General features: G+C 36.0%; 1 protein-coding gene across 2 annotated transcripts in view; it reads left to right on the top strand.

Annotated features, from left to right (window-relative positions):
• SHPRH (SNF2 histone linker PHD RING helicase) overlaps positions 1 to 19700 on the top strand; it is a 55340-nt gene that overhangs the window by 8312 nt on the left and 27328 nt on the right. Inside the window, exons 1-11 of one of the 2 annotated variants that reach the window (XM_072409285.1) lie at positions 380 to 515; positions 1480 to 1609; positions 8192 to 8410; positions 8686 to 8764; positions 9381 to 9531; positions 10451 to 10538; positions 11704 to 11960; positions 12435 to 13034; positions 16376 to 16627; positions 17858 to 17936; positions 19090 to 19253. In XM_072409285.1, the coding sequence (XP_072265386.1) occupies positions 1546 to 1609; positions 8192 to 8410; positions 8686 to 8764; positions 9381 to 9531; positions 10451 to 10538; positions 11704 to 11960; positions 12435 to 13034; positions 16376 to 16627; positions 17858 to 17936; positions 19090 to 19253 (1953 nt within the window). In that variant the 5' untranslated portion in view covers positions 380 to 515; positions 1480 to 1545. Of the gene's footprint in view, positions 1 to 379; positions 516 to 1479; positions 1610 to 8191; positions 8411 to 8685; positions 8765 to 9380; positions 9532 to 10450; positions 10539 to 11703; positions 11961 to 12434; positions 13035 to 16375; positions 16628 to 17857; positions 17937 to 19089; positions 19254 to 19700 lie in introns of those variants that run through there. The other variant, XM_072409284.1, reaches the window with a different exon arrangement.

Genomic DNA, 19700 nt, shown 5'->3' with positions numbered 1-19700 from the left:
CCAATGCTTTGTACAGGGGCAGGATAATGTCTCCATCTCTGCATTCTATTCCTCTTTTCATACAAGAAAATACTTTACTAGCTTTATTGCAGCTTGGCATTGCATGCCAGAATCGGCCCATGGATGCCTTGGAATTCTTTTAAATGACTTTTACAGTGACTGTTTTCTTTCAGTTTCTTATCCCAGTTTACACCACATGCATAGAGGTTGGTGTAAAACATTTTTTCATTCCCTCTTGAATGTCAGAACATTCCGGAAATCCTTACATGACAACTGCAAATTTCATTTGTTGCTTGTCCCCATCACCAGGTGTCTCGATTGTTTTTTTTTTTTGACCTGTATATGTTTTTGACAGAAATAATTGGCAATATCTTTTTTTTTTTCACATGAATTTGAGTACACACTGATATCATACACAAATTGAAGGGTTTATTAAGCAAAGAGCTGATGACAATCTGTCAACCAAAGTCTGGGCTTTCACAGTTTTGACCCGGTCTCCATTGTGGCAGCATAAGGTAATATATTTCTCCTTTACAGGAAATTATTTTCTGCCTTGGGGTAATAGAAAGCAGGTAGTGGTGTATTAAGTTTGGAGTCAGGAATGCCAAGAATCATTTGCCTCTGCTCACATAATTGTCTTATTGTTTACAGACTAAAACTGCACATTTAACTTCATTCTGTTCGCCACAGCATTCACTATATTATGTGCTTACACAGAGAGATTTTTAAATTTTATTTGTAAAAAACATATATATATATAAATGCAGCAGACGTAAATGTAGGGAATACATATTGTAGTGTTCTATAGCATAGGTGTTTCATAAGTGTTAAAGTGGCTTAAAAAAAACTCAGAAGAACAGTTGTTAAAGCTTATATCAGAAAGGTTTATTTAAGTTACCTTACAGCATTATTTGTAAAATCAAAATAATTGCTGAATTTACTCATGTGAAAGCTGAAGGTGCAAAAATAGCCCCAATCATTTGTGCAGGCTTCAAATGGCTTACACTTTTAGACATCACAGTACAATAGCCAGGACCCAAATTGCTACCACAACTTCTTGTTGCGCTTCTGGTTCACCTTTACCACCCTTTCCTGTTTGTAATAGGTTCATCAGACAAACTTAATGGCTGGTAGAAAAGCTTTAGGGAAGTAAGTGATTTTAAAGTGATTTTTACAAGTGTAATTAATAAGTAGTTTTTGACATTCCCAGGGTTGTCAGGATTGCAGACTGCCCAAAAATTCAAGCCTGAAGGTACCTGCCTGAAGCAGCTGTTTTTAAATTTAGGAATCTTCAAGTTGAATACATAATGTAATAATATAGTGCTGACACGTTACAGTATGCCATAGTATTGTCAAAAACTGTTTACGGAGGGGAGAAAAAAAGAAAAATGTGGCGCTAGCCACCACGTCACATTCAATGTGTTTATATGGTATGTTTGAATGATTTGTTGCTATATGTATTGTGTTCTGTTTTTTTAGGTTGGGATCTACTTGCTAGAGTCTTGTTTATCTAAGCCTGAATTTCTCAGCGAAGGGCACAGAAGAATGAAAAAATCCGGGCTTATTATCCAGCGTCTGATGGAAAAATTCTATAACATCACTATTCCAGGTGGGGAGATCTACACTACCTGTATTTAAGAAGTATATGTTATATTAATGTAATAATGTTTACGTACCTTCCTTTAAAAGTGTCTGGATTTCTGTATGAATGCTGTATGAATGCGTTCTATGTGTCATAAAAAAGAATGCGTTATTTAAGAAACGACCCATAGTATTTTACATTGGAATATAAATATTACATAAATGGTTTAACACTCCAGGTTATGAATAAAATTAGTGCCAGAGCTTAAAAATATAATTGGAGACTAGTAAAGGTAGTCCCCCAGTTAGATACCAGATAGGGACTGTAGGTTTGACCTCAAGTTGTATTTGTATGTCGGAACAGGTACATTAATTTAATAAATGCAGATGTTTGTCTCAACATATTAGGCAGCATGGGAATAGTTACTGTATAAAATCCTCACTGTGAGTTAATCACAAACAAAGCAAAAAAAAAAACCACATTTGGAACAGTGTTATAGCTTTTCTTGATTTAATAAAATTAGCTTATGTTCACTTTAAATACCTTCTATCTGCATTAGTCATTGCAGGGTCAGAGCAATGTCCAGCTGAAAATGCATTTTTTTGGTAGACCAACAACATGGTGCATTTAAATGCAGAGCAATATGTAACAGCTCACTACAGGGACGATTAGGGCACACAAAAGTATGTTATCTCCTTGTGATAAAAATGCTTGTGCCAAATGCAAGTGGTATGAATCTAGCCTTAACTTCCCTTGTATATGATTGGGTTATCCTTATGTACCAGCATTCATACTCGCTTATTAAATAAACCCCACTCTGTACTTTACAGAGAACTTCAATGCCCTTTTTATTCTTGGCACAAGCTTGTTTAAAACCCACTATTCTTTGTAGCTAGCTAAAGAAAAAGAGTAAGCATAAGGGACTCTCTAGTGAAAGAAAGGAGTAAAAGGCAGGTGAAGCCTTATGCCCAGCCTGAATGTGTAGATCTCTTAGATGAAGAATAGAAGGAAGACAGAAGCCTTTTCCAGTGGCACTTGGAAAATATTTTCAAAATGTATAGATTTTTAAATAAACTTTATTCTTTTCCAAAAATTAGTTGATAAGAATTCGTACAAAGGATTAAAAATATATATAGTTGCACATATACCAAAATACACCTCATAAGTCTGAATAGTACTTGAATACTCTATTCATGTTTCTCCCCTATGATGCCTTTCGCCCCTTTATTGGGCTTCCTCAGGGGATATGGAGGATATTACAACACACTAAAGAAAGATAATGCAATTACATTCTTTTAGGTTTCGAAGGAACATAGTAAAAAAAAACATCTTCTAATGCAAAGGTAAGTACTGTCACATCCAATCATAAATAACATCATATGCCACACAAAGGATATCAGTATATTACATGCTGTCAAAGTTAAAAATAATAAATCACAAGTTGTATCACATGTCATGGTTGAGGGATAAGTTGTATCACATGCCAAATAAATAGGAATCTGGTTTCCAAAAAAGGATGATAATGAGAATACACCTACAATGCGGACTTGACTTATAATTGCTTATGATGCAGTGCAAACTTGGATATTCTGATATACACGTTAAAAATAATTATGGTCCCTTTCAATAGAAAAGAAACATAGGTTAATAGCTGACATCTACTGTGTTTAGGGCAACAAATTTTGTGTCAATGAAAACTTACATGGATAGTTAATATGTTGATGTCTGCTTGTGTTTGTTTCCAACTAAAGAGGTGAGTATTGTAACAAAGATATTTTGAAGCATATTAGATGAAACAGGAAACTGGTAAGATACCCTGTAAGGTGAATCAGAGCAGACATTAAAAGATTCCACGTTCATAAGTCCCCTTTACTGGACATAATACTTACATGTTTATATGATGCTGAGGATGTTTTAGAACCAATTGGTGTAACAAAAGATTTGTGAAATAGTCTAAGGAAGCTATAAGAATATTATCACAAAGTTTCAAAATAAAACTCATTCCTATAGGTGAAGTACTCACAGATAGTTGAAGTATCCAGTAGGACGTCTGGGAACACAGACAAGCCGAGGAAAAAGGCCATCTCCGCGTCCCACTAAGTACAAAATCCTCTGCAGCTGACAGTAATCAAATCAGGTGCAATAAGTGTCGTCTGTGTAAGACAGAAGTCATGTAGTTGCTCGTGAGATCTCACAAGATCTTGGTGTTCATGGAATATGGACAAAGAAATGATGTTGTCAACAGGGCTTCCGCCCTTCTTCCGGGTTGTAACTCTTAAGGGGGTATTCTAACTCATGCAGAATTGAGGGCAAATATTATATTCTAATTTACTAGCGAGAACATAATCGCTAACAATCAATATGATAGTCAAGTGTACATATGAAAGGAAATAATTCCTTCTTCCGTATAAAGTGATTCAAATGTTCAGGTAAATATAGAAATATTGATTTCATGAGAGTATGAATGGTTTATAGGACAATACATCATTTAGGCCAGGAGGGATTGTGGCATTTAAAATCTGAATCCATCTCGTTTCTGCTCTTAAAAGGACTACATCAAAGTTTCCTCCCCTAGGGTTGGGGTGACGTTTTTCCAATACAGAAAAAGATAGCACGTTGGTATTGACCTTGTGTACCATGCCAACATGGTTACTAACTGGGGTAGTCATTTTTCGTATATACGTTTTTTTAAGTTCACTTTTAGTTTTTCCTATATAAAACCGCCACCTGAGGTGGTGCAATTTACATGATGCTTAATCGTGTGCCATTTATTGTTTGCTAATAAGAGGCCCTTCTGTTTGGTAAACCAAGGGCACTGTGAGCATTTTCCACATTTCACAGTGCTAGCTGCTTGTTGCTTCTTTAGGACTTTTGGTGGTAAGGTGTTAGAGCTTCAGTTTTGTAGATTATAACCACTTTTTCCAACCAACCCTTTTTAATTTCCAAGCTGCAGAGTTTGACAACTGGTTTGTTGTACGGTTGAAGTGTTGGTCTTCCTTCAGAGAAGAAGAAGTAATGACATGCCCAGAAGTGTCTTGTCACTTTCAGGAACTGCAGTGCAATCCTCTTCCACTGCTTTCACATGTAAATGAATGCACAAAGTGGTTCCCGACCAGTCTCATTCAATTGAATCGAGACAGCTGGGAGCACAGTTAAGCCCGTGGTAGAACTCTGTGGTCAGCTGCAAGTCTGAAATGACCCCTAAAAAAAATTAACAAATTACATTACAACTGTCTAGCTATTTACAAACTGTTTTTATATTATCTACTAGCCCCAATAATCCCTACAGTAAAAAAAAGGTAAAAAGGATTTTCTTATCCAGAAGTTACAAAGTTGGGCCAAATTTATAAACTCAAGGATAACATATATCTGGAGCAACTAGATAATGTTAATCCACTTTGCATGTTTTTTTATTTTAGGACGTCACCAAAACTATTGCACGCTGTGTTGGTATTTTATGGTTTATAAATTACAGAGTGCAGAGTGAGGATTTTGATGTCCTGAAGTGCATTCTCTGCATATCACCGCAAAGTGCACTTTGGATAGCAGATGAATACTGTTATATGACCTATTTCAAGGTTATGCGACAGGTTTCCATGCTTTCTTACATTACTTTTCTATATTTTAATAAAGTAATGGGAATTTTCTTTGGAGTCCCAAAGCAAGGTAAAAATACAAACTACATCTATAAAGCACACAGCATTTCTTTATTAATGTCACGGGGGAGTTTTTAGTACAAAGCAATGGTATGGCCACAGTTAGCACATTCGGCTTCTAAAAATCATACCTAATTGACACATTAAAGATGAAAAAAGGGCCTTGTTTAGAAAAAAGATACAAGATTTTAAGCTGTCTTAATAGACTATACCTGGTACTCACAGCTAGGAAGCCTCCTTGTCCTGCACTAAGGCTGGGTATGCAAGCAGATATTTTACTGCTGAAAGATTTCTGATCTGATAAAATGGTCAAATCTGAATGAATAGGCACCTAGATAGCATTTCCATTTGATTTTTCTCTCTTTGATTAGTTTAATTTATTGGTCATGTTGGTAAATCCAAATCAGATGTACATGTGTTGTTTCATGTGTACATGTGTAAAAACATCGTGTAGGAGGCTGGACAGCAGCTAGGTGCTGCTTATCAAATGCATACGGTTAATGGATAATCATTGATGACCATCTCTATAAAAGCAAATGTTTTGACAGTTTTCTGTTCTGGAGCATTCAGGTGTGTGTGAACACAATGCCAAGGGAAAACGACACATCAATGACATCAAGAAAAATTTGTTGCTACCCATCAGCCTGGGAAGGGTTTTGGGGCCAATTCCAAACAGTATTAAGCCCATAATTTTGCAGTGAGAATAATTATTCACAAGTGGAAAACATGCAAAGCACTTGCAAAATTCCCAGAAGTTGATGTTCTAGCAAAGCTACATAATAAACTGTACAGGCTGAGCAGAAGCTAACTATAGCCGAAGAGTGCGGCAATAGATTTAGGGGCTAGCATCTCGTGAATGCTGGTGCCAGACCAGAGCCTTACAGGTTGTTTGAAGGGGTTTTCAGAAGAAAGAGTGATCCTAAGCACACCAGCAAATCTACAACAGAATGGCTGTAAAAGAAAAGGAGTTGTAATAGGCCCAGTCAAAGTCCATACCTCAACCCAAATAAAATGCTTCGGCTGGGGAGCTGTGTATAAATGAGTGCCTGCAAACCTTAATAAACTGGAGCAGTGTTATGAAGAATTGTGAGCCAAAATTATTCCATGTGAGAAACTAAGTCATACAGAAAACAGTGTTGAAGTTATTGCTGTTAAAGGTGTTTCTACAAGCTATTCAATGTTGGGTGTAGTTTGATTTTCACACGTTTCTTCATTTTCACTTGTTTTTTTGTTAAAAAAATAATGGCACTGGAATCTGGAGTGTGTTGTTTTACACCTGTTAGATTTAAAAAAATTTGGAACCTGATAAGGATCAGATCATTTCCTATTTGTGCTGATATTTAAAACCTTTCAATTGAAGGAATACTTTATTTTCCAATGAATATAGTTCTATTTCCTATGTTTTGTTTTAATTGTATTAAAAAATCACTATAAAAGAAAAAATATATATTTTTTTGTTTACATGTATAAAAACTAATTAATTCTGTAAAATTCAGTGTTCTATGACTGTAAAACATGAAACCTTTCAAGGGGTTTATATTCTTAATAGGCATTGTTCATATTATTAATAATAATAAAAAGTATTTTTATTGAGCCAACATATTATGCAGCGCTGTGCATTAAATAGGGTTTGCGAATGACAAACAGATACAAACAATGACACAGGAGAAGAGGACCCTACTCAGAATAGCTACAATCTAAGAAATGTTTGCCACATGTATTGTTTATGCTCCGCTATTTATTTTATGTTTTCCTAATGTAAGTGAAATCCTTCAAGAAGAAACAATTCTGAGAAAAATGTGTGCTTTGTTAGGCTTTATGAACAAGAAAGTTTTTTTTGCCTCAGATGCCCCTTTTTACATCTTTTCTACTGAACTGATGAAAAGCTGGAGGGAAAGCAGACCAGTCCCAGGGCCTTTGTTGTCAGTGAAATCAGAAAAGCCTGGTTAACAGTGCATGCAATAGTTTTTACATTGACAGCTCTGTTAAAATATCATCCATCCACATCTTTGGAGTTTTGCCATCTTTAAGTGTTAAGAAGTCAAAAACGAACTGCATTATAACTATAGCAGAAAATTATTGTGAAAAGCAGAACAACAGCTTTACCAGGTTAGTCATGTTATGACCATTTCTGCTTTAAAAATTGTAAAAAAAAAAACCTTAAAGAAAGGTCTTAAAACCTGTCCTCAGAGATCAGACAAATCTGTCCTCCATATTTTTTAATTAAATTTTTGACACAAGCATTCAACTTGGAAAATAGAGAAAATCAGAATTTGCATACAACATTTATCCTCTGTTGTTCAAGAAACTATTTTAACCTTTAAATGTTAACTAAACCTTCCAAATTAAAATATTACTGGACGTCACAGGCCACTAAATTTACAGATTCCGGACCGAGAATTCACAGGGAGCTGTTTGTCACTCAAAGGGGAAGAGACTTCCCCCAGAGTGATGTCATGATGCCAGAACCCTCCCACAGAACCCACCCACAGACCACAGGTTGGGGACCACTGCTTTATTGCACAAGGGACAGGCAATGTCTCATCTAAAATAAAATAACGTTACCTGCCTGATCGCAATTTTTTTTACTGCATCCACCTGTCCTTCCTCCGTCATGAGCACCACCAGTTTACTTCACTTCCCTAAAACTGGTATGCAGCCAATAGAACAGAATAACTAACTCTGTCAGTACTTTCTTTATCAAACAGTTTTGTATCCTGTAAAATAAATCATTATTGTGTCTCTGATGATCCCTAACAGTTTTTTGTGACCGTATTAACCTTGTTCAGGGCAACTTACCACCAAAGAGTTTAGATGAAATGTTTTGGTAGAAGGTTGCCTGTAATCATTCTGTTGTTTGTGTATTTCAAAACTGATTCATGGAGAATACATAGCAAATTATGAAACAGTATACCAGTCAGAATTAAATCAGAAGTTTTTTGCCTACCTTCAGATATCAATGAGGATGATGATGAAGAGTCAGACCAAGATCTGGAGAGACAAAATATTGAAGAACTTTATGATTATGTAAGACAGATACATCAACAGGAAGGACACGGTCTTCATGAAGATGTGCAGCATCCAGCTTTGATACCTGTACTCCGTCCATACCAAAATGATGCTGTCAACTGGATGCTTGAAAGAGAAAACTACAAAAATGTGGCTTCTAGTGGTAAAAAATTTTCTTGTTCTCTCTATAATGCTTTAGGACTCCTTTAGATCTTTCCATACCATTATGTTGTGTTACTGCATGCTGGGTAACAAGTAGTGTTGCAAGCCTTAAACCCCAGTTTCATTAGGGCAGCCTTTCATTTAATGTTTCTTTTTTATCTATAGAACTATAAATGTATTTAATGTAAGTACAAGTGTATGGATGTGATGACTTTAAAGCACAAGGTACTGCAATAAATATATAAAACTTTTTTGTTTTTTTTTATGCTGATTTAGAAAACTCTTTGCATGCATTATGGAGGGAAGTAACCACACTTGACGGAGTGAAGATCTACTATAATCCATTCAGTGGAAGGTAAACATTATGATTGGTTCTGTGTTATATAAACTGGTCCAAACATAAACTGAGGTACTTAACTTTACTTGTAATACAGGAAAATGCGATGTGCATATAAACTTAAAGCATAAAATTGGGGCCCTCACTGCTAACATTTACAATAGTAATCAAAAGAAATGCCAATCAGCTTATGTGAATGGCTGAATAAAATTACAGGAGAGAGGACCCAGATACTTCCTTACACAGTAAACACTGCAGCCAATAAGGATGGAGTCTTTTTATAAAACTGGTGGAAACAATTGCTATTGAAACACATGGACCTGTAAGATTTCCACAAAGGAATGATTGATGGAGTGTCAGATTCAATGTTTTTTAAATAAAGACCTAAACGTTATGCATGTTTTCATTGAAATCATACCTTGTTTTGGTCTATGTGTGTATATATATATATATATATATATATATATATATATATATATAAAAATATTGTTCACTAAAAGTATATGAGTAAAGTTGCAGACTATAAGTGTTTTCGATCTGAGCTTTTTTATTGATAAAGTTTTTTGTAGTAGTTAACAAAACCAGTTCCTAACTAATATCATTTTATCTTTCACTCACATTTGCTATCTTTCAGTATTATTCGTGAATACCCTGGTGCTTCTCACGAGTGGCCTGGAGGTATTCTTGCAGATGAAATGGGCCTTGGAAAGACCGTGGAAGTTCTAAGTTTGATCCTTTGTCACCCAAGAAAAGAAATCCAAGCTGACCTACTAATGTTACCTGAGGTAAAAAAGAATTTTGGATTTAATAAATGTTTATATGAAAGGCTCAGAGCATTTTTAATTTAGTATTATGGGACCGATATACTGCAGCGTTTATTTTGATTTAATATCAACTACTGCAACAACTTTTTTTTTTTTGTCCTGCAACAATTAAAGAGTAGTTCTTTTAAAAATTAGAGTGATTGCATACTTACAAACCCAATATTGCATATCAAAATGCCATAGTTATCCTAAAGTTGAACTTTTAGTTGTAAAGTTCCACTTTTACAGATGTCGACCAGGCAGGTTAGTTTTTCAGAAAAGGACAGGCAATGTCCCTTCTGCAATAATCTGTCTTACCTGCCTGATCATTCCAGGTTCCTGGTCACAAAGCTGAGTTGCTCATGCGCAGTGTCAGCGTTGGTTGCCAGGGAAAATACTACTAACCTGGCTTCGCATGCATGTGCGAGACTTACTTCATCCCGGCAGGGCAAATCAGAATGGTTGAAGGTTGTTGGGAGGAAGAGGAGAAGGCTAAAACTTAGCTGACTCTGTTTAGGAAAGAAAATAGAAGTCTCACACATTGCACTGCAAATACCCTCTCATCTCACCTGTGCCAAGGGAAATATGACAGTTTTGCAGTGTCAAGACATCATGACAGTTCATATACCTGGAGAATATTGTACAGTCATTGGACACTAAAGCACAGGAGTCTATTGGTGCATGAAACTGGGACACAAATTTAATGTACCCAGCATGCAATAAGTTGCAGTTAAATGATTCTACAGGGCACCTGTAATTAAGGTAAAATATTTTACCTGTGGAGCCATTTTTAGTGCCACTGAGATTGCAAATATGGTGACAGAAAATCCATTATCAGTACAAATGTCCAATATGTACCAAAATTTTTGCCTGGAAATTATATTTTTCTTTTCTATTTCAGGGAAGAGTTGTAAACTATTTTATTCCAAATCCACCAGCAGAAGCAGAATCTAAAATTAAAAAAGCTGGAGATAGGCTAATCTATCCAAGTGAGTCTGTTGTTTGTTGTGCTTGCTAATTGCCTGATGAGTAATGTCAATCTTTATATGCAGCTGTAAATATCAAAATGTAATAATCCTACCAAAGCAGCTGGTAAGTTGTAAACTCATGAATGCTGCACAGAGGGGTGAATTTATGGGACAAGTAAAAGTGAAAGAAAACCAGTTAAAATTTCTTTTGTTTCTCCCCGATGAGCTGACATTGCCATTCGGTTAGAAAATCTTCACAAATTCCATTTGTATTTACACGGTGTATGGTAAACCTTAACATTTTGTAAAAAAGTTTGTTAGACAATTTTATGTCGGTATTAAAGTATTATTTCACCTACATAAACATGCATTAAACAATACTTTGCTTATTTTGTACAACTTTTAATATTGGTTTAACCTCCCTAGCGGTTCATTTCTTTCCAGTTTTATATGTCTAAAAGCGGTACATTGTTTTTCATGAAAACTTATTTTATGGTACATTATAATAGTACGAGTATAATAAAGTTTGACACACAAAATCTTAAAAAACAATAAATTTATTACATTAAAAAATCTATTAAAAAAAATATATTTTTTTTTAATTTAAAAAAAAAATACACATTATACTCATAATATTATATATACTGTAAAATAAATGTTCTTGAAAACAATGTACTGCTTTTTCACATAAAAATCCAATGTATTGCATTCAATACAGTTATTTTGTATTGAATGCAATACAAATAGATTTTGAATTTCCCTCCCCGCCGGCAACGTACACACGCACCAACGTCACCGGGAACTCCCCGGTAACTCATTGGGTGCAGAAGCAGGAAGAAGAAAGAAGACAGAGATCGCAGCGCTGGACGACGCGGGACGCTGGTGGATCAGGTAAGTGGTCTATTTACTAACCTTCCCATAGGTTTACATACCCTGAGTGTGACTCGGGGTTACCACTTTTAGCAACTTCTTTCTACCCCGAGTCACACTGGGGGTTACCTCTAGGGAGGTTAATGGCTTTAATCTATTTACAGCCAATTTGTACTTTTCTTTCACTGAAAAACAAGTGTCTTAAATTCAGGCTGAAACTCTTCATGCTTATGTTTGCATAATTCATAAATTTTCCCAAAACATTCTATTCATTTGTCATATTTTAGTACTTGAAAAATGTTTTTTGCCTTTACAGGTTTACAAGTTATGATTCTGACAGCAATTAAAGAAATGAGTGTTAGCAAAGGTGTGTCTGTAATTGGCATACTTAAATATGTGAGCTCCGTATATAGTTATGACATGCAGAGGAACCACTGGCAACTTAAAAAGACTTTGGAAAAGCTTCTTTCTAAAAAGATTGTGGAACAAGTTAAAGGACGTGGACTACAAGGATCTTTTAAACTGGGGGTTAATTACAAAGAACAGATGACACAAGAAAAACCACAAACACTGGTAAGAAATGCCTAATTAACTTGTGTATGGTCACATGTGAGGACACTTTTTCTATTTATTGTTGAGGACATGTAACCTTGTAACCTGTGAGTATTTTAATATGGGTGGTCTATGCAGAAACATAGCTTGTTTGCCTCTTCTTGGGCAGAACTCCATCCTTTCCCCTCTGCAACTGAATGGTGTTAAAGCCAGTCTTACTCCAGAAACAATCCAAGATAAAAGTATGTATTTGGAGGGGTGGGCTGCCATTTTATTAATCACATTACCAAGGAGGACCTGAAGATCCAATGTCAAGGGGAAGGTTGAAAATTAAGGCAACTGGAAAGGTGAGTATAAAAAGAGAATTTCTGCCGCAGAAAAATCTTTTTTTTTTTTTTCAACCAATACGTTTGACCCAAATGCCTATTTGCCCTAAAATAGCATTTGTTGCCATTTGTAACTAAGAACAGTATTTGTTTTTTCTATCCTGTTTAGAGAACAAGATCATCCAGTAGAACACAGCACAATAGAAATCACCTCAAAGAAAACAATAAAGAGATTTCTGAAACCGGCGCTGTTATCGATATAATGTCAAAGGATCATGACTACTGTGCTGTAAACAAGCATAATGAACACCAAAACTCAGCGACGGCAAATGGAATTTCAAAAAGAATGTCGGGTGTGGAAGCTTTTACTTTGACAGATAATTCACCTACAGCCACAAGTGACGGCCCAGCTTTTGTGAAACCTGCTGATTTAGGAACAAAACCAGTAGATGAGAACTTGGAGTCCTCTCAAATAGTCGTTCCTAGCAATACCTCAGATTACCGATTTGAATGTATATGTGGAGGACTCCAATATCCTGACCTCAAGGACAGAGTACAGTGCTTACAGTGTCATTTATGGCAGCATGCTGAGTGTGTAAACTATAGAAGAGAAAGTGTGGACACAGTACCATTTTACTGCCCACACTGTCTAGTAGCAATGAAACCAGTCCCCACAGGTGCAACCCTGATCATTTCCCCCAGTTCTATTTGCCACCAGTGGGTAGATGAAATTAACAGACATGTCCGCTCATCCTCTTTACAAGTTATGGTGAGATATTTTCTGGTTTTACCTTTTAAAAAACATGTTTTTATTAACATTTTTACACAATATTCACAAACTTTTATCTACTTGGATTTGGATTGAAGCATGAATCTTGTGTCAAAACATTTGTAAATGTATCCCCTTTTTCGTTTTTCAACCTTTTTTGGAGAAAGTGTAAGGTCAAGAGAAAAACAGGGCAATCTGTAAAGAGGTAGCAATATTAGTCCTCATACTTGCCTCATATTCAAGTAGCGGCAGACAAATATTTTGTACTTGCCATGGCCTTAAGAGGAATAAGAGATAGACCTTTTTTGAAAGATGGAGGATTTTCTCACATAAATTTACCACTTTCATAAAGTGGTATTTGATATTATTTAGCAGGGAAAGCTTAACTACATCTTTCCTAAAAGTATAGTTGCTCAGTTTGAGAAAATCATTAGTTAGAGCACAGTAATTTTATTTAGCTGCCCCTTAAGATAAATTTTAGGATAAAATAAGGATAATAAAATTAATTCGACATATATTAGTAACATCAAGGGACAATTGCATACTGTATAACAGGTGAATTTATTTGATCCTTGCATTTAATTACAAGGTTTTGATTGATGTTCAATCTTTGATTCTTTGATCAATAATTGATATACATTATGATCAATTTTTACCTTTGTATTTAATTGAAATATTGATTGTAACACAAAAAGTGGTTTACATTTTATTATAGTAGTAATTCAGAAATACAGTTAGGTCCATAAATATTTGGACAGAGACAATTTTTTTCTAATTTTAGTTCTGTACATTACCACAATTAATTTTAAATGAAACAACTCAGATGCAGTTGAACTGCAGACTTTCAGCTTTAATTCAGTGGGTTGAACAAAAAGATTGCATAAAAATGTGAGGAACTGAAGCCTTTTTTTAACACAATCACTTCATTTCAGGGGCTCAAAAGTAATTGGACAAATTAAAAAGCTGAAAATAAAATGTTCACTTCTAATACTTGGTTGAAAACCCTTTGCTGGCAATGACAGTCTGTAGTATTGAACTCATGGACATAACCAGATGCTGGGTTTCCTCCTTTTTAATGCTTTGCCAGGCCTTTACTGCAGCGGCTTTCAGTTGCTGTTTGTTTGTGGGCCTTTCTGTCCAAAGTTTAGTCTTCAACAAGTGAAATGCATGCTCAATTGGGTTCAGATGAGGTAATTGACTTGGCCTTTTAAGAATATTCCACTTCTTTACTTTAATAAACTCCTGGGTTGCTTTGGCTGTATGTTTTGGGTCATTATCCATCTGTATTATGAAACGCCTCCCAATCAGTGTGACTGCATTTAGCTGGATTTGAGCAGACAGTATATCTCTGAACACCTCAGAATTTATTCTGCTGCTTCTGTCCTGTGTCACATCATGGATAAACACTAGTGTCCCAGTGCCACTGGCAGCCATGCACGCCCAAGCCATCACACTGCCTCCGCCATGTTTTACAGATGATGTGCTATGCTTTGGATCATAAGCTGTTACACGCCTTCTCTCTTACTTTTTTCTTGCATTCTGGTAAATATTGATCTTGGTTTCATCTGTCCAAAGAATGTTTTTCCAGAACTGTGCTGGCTTTTTTAGATGTTTTTGAGCAAAATCCACTCTAGCCTTTCTATTCTTGAGGCTTATGAGTGGTTTGTACCCTGCAGTGCACGCTATGTATTTACTTTCATGCAGTCTTCTCTTTTTGGTAGACTTGGATATCGATACGCCTACTTCCTGGAGAGTGTTGTTCACCTGGTTTGCTGTTGTGAAGGGGTTTCTCTTCAGCATGGAAATTATTCTGCCATCATCCACCACTGTTGTCAGTTAACTAGTGAGTTAACTAGTGCTTTGTTTCTTTCTCATGATGTACCAAACTGTAGATTTCGCCACTCTCAATATTGTAGCAATTTCTCGGATGGGTTTTTTCTGTTTTTGCTGCTTAAGGAAGGCTTGTTTCACCTGCATGGATAGCTCCTTTGACCGCATGTTGTCTGTTCACAGCAAAATCTTCCACATACAAGCAAGCCCCCCCAAATCAACTACAGGCCTTTTATCTGCCTAATTAGATAATGACAAATGAAGGAATTGCCCACCCCAGCCCAGGAAATAGCCTTTTTAGTCAGATGTCCAATTACTTTTGAGCCCCTAAAATGATGTGATTGTGTTTTAAAAAAAAAAGGCTTTAGTTCCTTTGTCTATGCAATCTTTTTGTTCAACCGACTGAATTTAAGCTGAAAGTCTGCAAGTTCAACTGCATCTGAGTTGTTTCATTTGAAATTATTTGGTAATGTACAGAACCAAAATTAGAAAAAAGTTGTCTCTGTCCAATTATTTATGGACCTAGCTGTATAATGGCCAACTTATGACACATGCTAATTCCCTTGAGTAGCAGATGATGAGTTTTTAATTCTTAGCAAGTGATACCTTTGCTTCAGAACTAGTTTGTAGCTATTAAGTTGGAGCAGGGGTGCCCAACAGTAGATCGCCATGGTTACGCGAGTCGGTCGCAGAGCCCTTGCTCAGTTCACTGGCCCCTCCCACTTACGTCAGCAAGGGTTGCCAAAGTTCCTCACTTGTGGTAGCACAGGACCCGTAGTCGTGACAAAGAAATACAGAGGCTGCTCTCTCTCTCGTTGGGTGAGCTATACTGCACCTTAGCTAGAACTTCTTTTTGTGTATATTCTTATAATTTGAATGCATATATTTGTTTCTTTCCGTGTATCCAGTATCTTAATTTCTAATGGTTGTTAAAGTTCTAACTTTCAGGGGATCTAAATATACACTCCTTTTTTGTAGAGTGGCTGCTACATGTCACTTGACAAATATTGGACAAAGGCTTTAAAAATGCCTCATTTTCTAGAATTTTTTACTCCGATTCATATTTGGGTATAACATGTTACTGGATACTGAAGAAACCATGCACCATTCCAGAATATAACTAAATAGTATAGAGATAGGTAAAGTCAGTTTAAGACGTCATCGGAGTAACGTAATGGCCAAAAATGTACAGAATTGTATTGTACTATACATGTTCATGCTGTTATGCAAAGTAAACAATAGTTGGTAGATCATTTTGATTTGGTCATTTTAAAAGTAGCTTGCAAGCCAAAAAAGTGTTGGGTACCCCTGAGTTAGAGTAAGCAAGCTTTCTCTAAAGAGTTTGTGACAGATTTTGGCGCCTAAAAGGCCTTGGTGTTTTTACACAGAAAGAATTATATTACATGGGAAAATAATGAAACTAATAGTTCTTTTTGAAACATGTGCTATGATAATTATTCCACTACTGTTCCAGTCCTCTTGTTCCATTTGCATTTTTTGCATTTCACCAGGTTTATCAAGGTGTAAAGAAACATGGTTTTCTGCAGCCTCAAATGTTGGCAGAGCAAGATGTGGTGATAACCACTTATGATGTTCTAAGAACCGAGCTAAATTATGTGGACATCCCTCACAGCAACAGCAAAGATGGACGAAGGTTTCGGAACCAAAAGCGGTACATGGCAATACCAAGCCCACTCATTGCTGTGGAGTGGTGGAGGATCTGTTTAGATGAAGCACAGATGGTGGAGTGCACAACAGCAAAGGTAAGTTATACTTTATAACTTTAAACTGTAGAGACCTATTATTCTAATTTGACAATTTGTATCCATAAGTCCAATAACCAATGTTACTTGGAGTAGAGGAGCATTTTTTTAGAACTGCATGTGATGTTTAAATGGAGGGGAAGGTGGAAGCCCCCCATTCCTGCAATATTCCCGTTAATAAATTAACACACCCAGGCATTGTCACCTGGGGGTGCCTATCTATGACAAACTTTCTATTTGTGTATCAATGTTGCACAATGCTAGCCACCTCAATTAAGGTACTCTGTAGACGCTGTTATTTTCTTCAGTTTATACTGTTGGCTACCTTGCTCTTATAATAATATAGTATTCTTATATCTACAAGTGGATGGATCCTTGACTTAATCAACTTAATTACTCATATTGAATTTACTTCAGCTGAAAGTTTACATTTACTTTTGAATTTTTTAATTACAAAATCCATCTCTGCTTTTATGTTCCTAATCCTGCTCTTCAAGATTGGCGAAGATAGACTTTCATGTGAGAATCTGGCTGATCCAGCAAACAGATTTCTTAAAAATATTTTCAATTCTGCACTAGATCCATTTTAGGTTTGCTGGATCACTCAGGTTCTTTCATGACAGTCTGCCTTTTCCAGTCCTGGAGAGCTTGAATAAATCAGGCTGTATATATTATTTTTATTCTAATATGTGTTGTTTATAAAGTACTTCATTTCTTCAAATGTTCTTTTGTCTTCTTCACTGTTTCCTTTCAGTACATTTTTTTACCTCCGCAAACTGGCTAAAGCATATTTGAACATTAATATTAACTAGTATTTATATAGCACCAACATATTAAACAGTGCTTTACAAAGTCTATTGTCATATCATCGTCATCAACTCAGTCTAAGGACAATTTTTGAGGGAAAGCCGATTAACCTAACTGCATGTCCTTTTGGATTAGCATCTCATGTATGTAGATTTATATTTAATTTTTTTTTTACTGTATGTTAAAAGCAGATCATCAATTTTTTGATGGCCAGCTCTATAAGATTTGCACATACATACCATAATGTTGGTTTTAATATCTCCTGCTAGACCATATATTCAAGGTTAAAATATTAAGCAAAGTTGCACATGGCCAAACCTATCTTAGATCATGCAAATCTGTTTAATCTGTGAAGGTATGGATGTGGCACAAAATTATATACTCTATGCTTCATTTGAGATCCAACTGTTTTTTTGTTTACAGGCTGCTGAAATGGCCCTGCGGCTAACTGGGGTTCATAGATGGTGTGTGAGTGGTACCCCAGTGCAAAGAGGATTAGAAGGTAAGGTAGAAAGTATTTTTTCCACGGGTTGTCAATATCAGACTTTATCAACCGAGCTGAGGGAGACAAACTACTAGAGTTTTTTACATCTCTCAACAGATAAACACTGAAAAAGAAGTGCGATAAATGAAAACAATTTTTTTCTATTGCAATAGTACATTTAATCTGTTACATTGTTTAGATATAAATAATGACATTTATGACTTATGGCTTTGAATGATCTTATTCTACTTTTTGTGTGTTAGCTCTGTTTTCAGTCTGTATGTTGTAGTGTCAGATTCTGAAGTTCATAGTAACTGTTTTCCTTGTTACAAGGAAAGTAACAAGAAAGAAGATATCCATATTCATTTCAAAAGACAAAAATATAGATCCATTGCAGTCTATGAATATTTTATTACAAACCATTATAACCCCTAAAAAAATGAAGCACCTTGATTGCCAGTACCAGTGCATACAACAGATTTGTTTTGTAAAAATCATCTCCTCCTACACCCAACCATAACACACACAAACTCACACCTAGATTAGCAATTCATGGATGATACAGTGGGCCTGATTTAATAAATCTCTCAAAGTCTGGAAAAGATACACTTTCATCAGTGAAGCTGGGTGATCCAGCAAACCTGGAATGGTCCAGGATTGAAAACATTTGCTAGCAAATACAAATTACTTAGAAGAAATCTATTCCAGGTTTGCTGGATCACCCAGCTTCACTGATGAATGTGTATCCTCTCTAGCTTTGGAGAGCTTTAATAAATCAGGCCGAGTGTCTAGCATTTTACCAGGCTTTCTCATACTGAGTGCTGGCAGGAGTACCCCAAGCTTAGATGTGTTTACAAGACAGATCTGTCATCTTTGATGAGTGCATACATTACACTTACCTTTTTGTAGGAATTTTTGGAAACTATATTTGTATATCATAAATAGACTATCATGGATGATCCAGCAAACTGTAAAGCCTTTCTTAAATATCATGTGTTTTTAGTTGGCAAATGCTAAATTCTGCATCACCCAGGTTCTCCCATGATAGTCTCCAGTCTTGAAGAGCTTCAATAAATGAGGCTCATAGTGAGAAAATTCAGGAGAAATAATGGTTTTATGTGTAAGGAAGTAAATCTAACTATGCTTATTATGATAAACATTTGACTTCCAGATTTGTTTGGTTTGGTATTATTTCTTGGAGTGGACCCTTACTGGGTTAAACACTGGTGGGACCAGCTGCTCTACAAGCCATATTGCAGGAAGGATCCTCTGCCATTATACCGCCTTATAGCCAAAATAATGTGGAGATCTGCAAAAAAGGATGTCATTGACCAGGTGAATAAAATAAATGTAACTTTTGTTCTGTGTCAAGCAAGTGATGATAGTTGGTGGTTGTCATCCCAAGATATACCAGAATTAGAACAGAATAGACAGCAGACTGTTTTTTTTTCTACAATATAAGCTGTTGGCTGCCTTGCTTCTGTAAGTAATGGTATTCCTAAATCTACAAGTTCAAGTTTTCTAATCATCTGATTGTTTACTGCCCATAAGGGTAATGATATACCGTTGGTCCCATGGACATAACCTCATCAGTGAAACTGACATACCTCCACAACAGTGGATGAGGTTGATTTTTTTTAAATCGAATGAGCTTGAAGTTTACCCAGTAACTGTTCTGACTAAAATCATACCTGTATATATAATTGGCTTATTATATGTTACTACCGTGTTTCCCCTATGATAAGGCAGGGCCATCAAATAAGACAGCCCCCCCTTTTTAGG

Source organism: Pyxicephalus adspersus, chromosome 4, assembly GCF_032062135.1.
Source record: "Pyxicephalus adspersus chromosome 4, UCB_Pads_2.0, whole genome shotgun sequence".
In the NCBI taxonomy this organism is placed as follows: Eukaryota; Metazoa; Chordata; class Amphibia; order Anura; family Pyxicephalidae; genus Pyxicephalus; species Pyxicephalus adspersus.
Note: the sequence above shows the minus strand (reverse complement) of the source record. Positions and strands in the feature narration are given on the sequence as shown.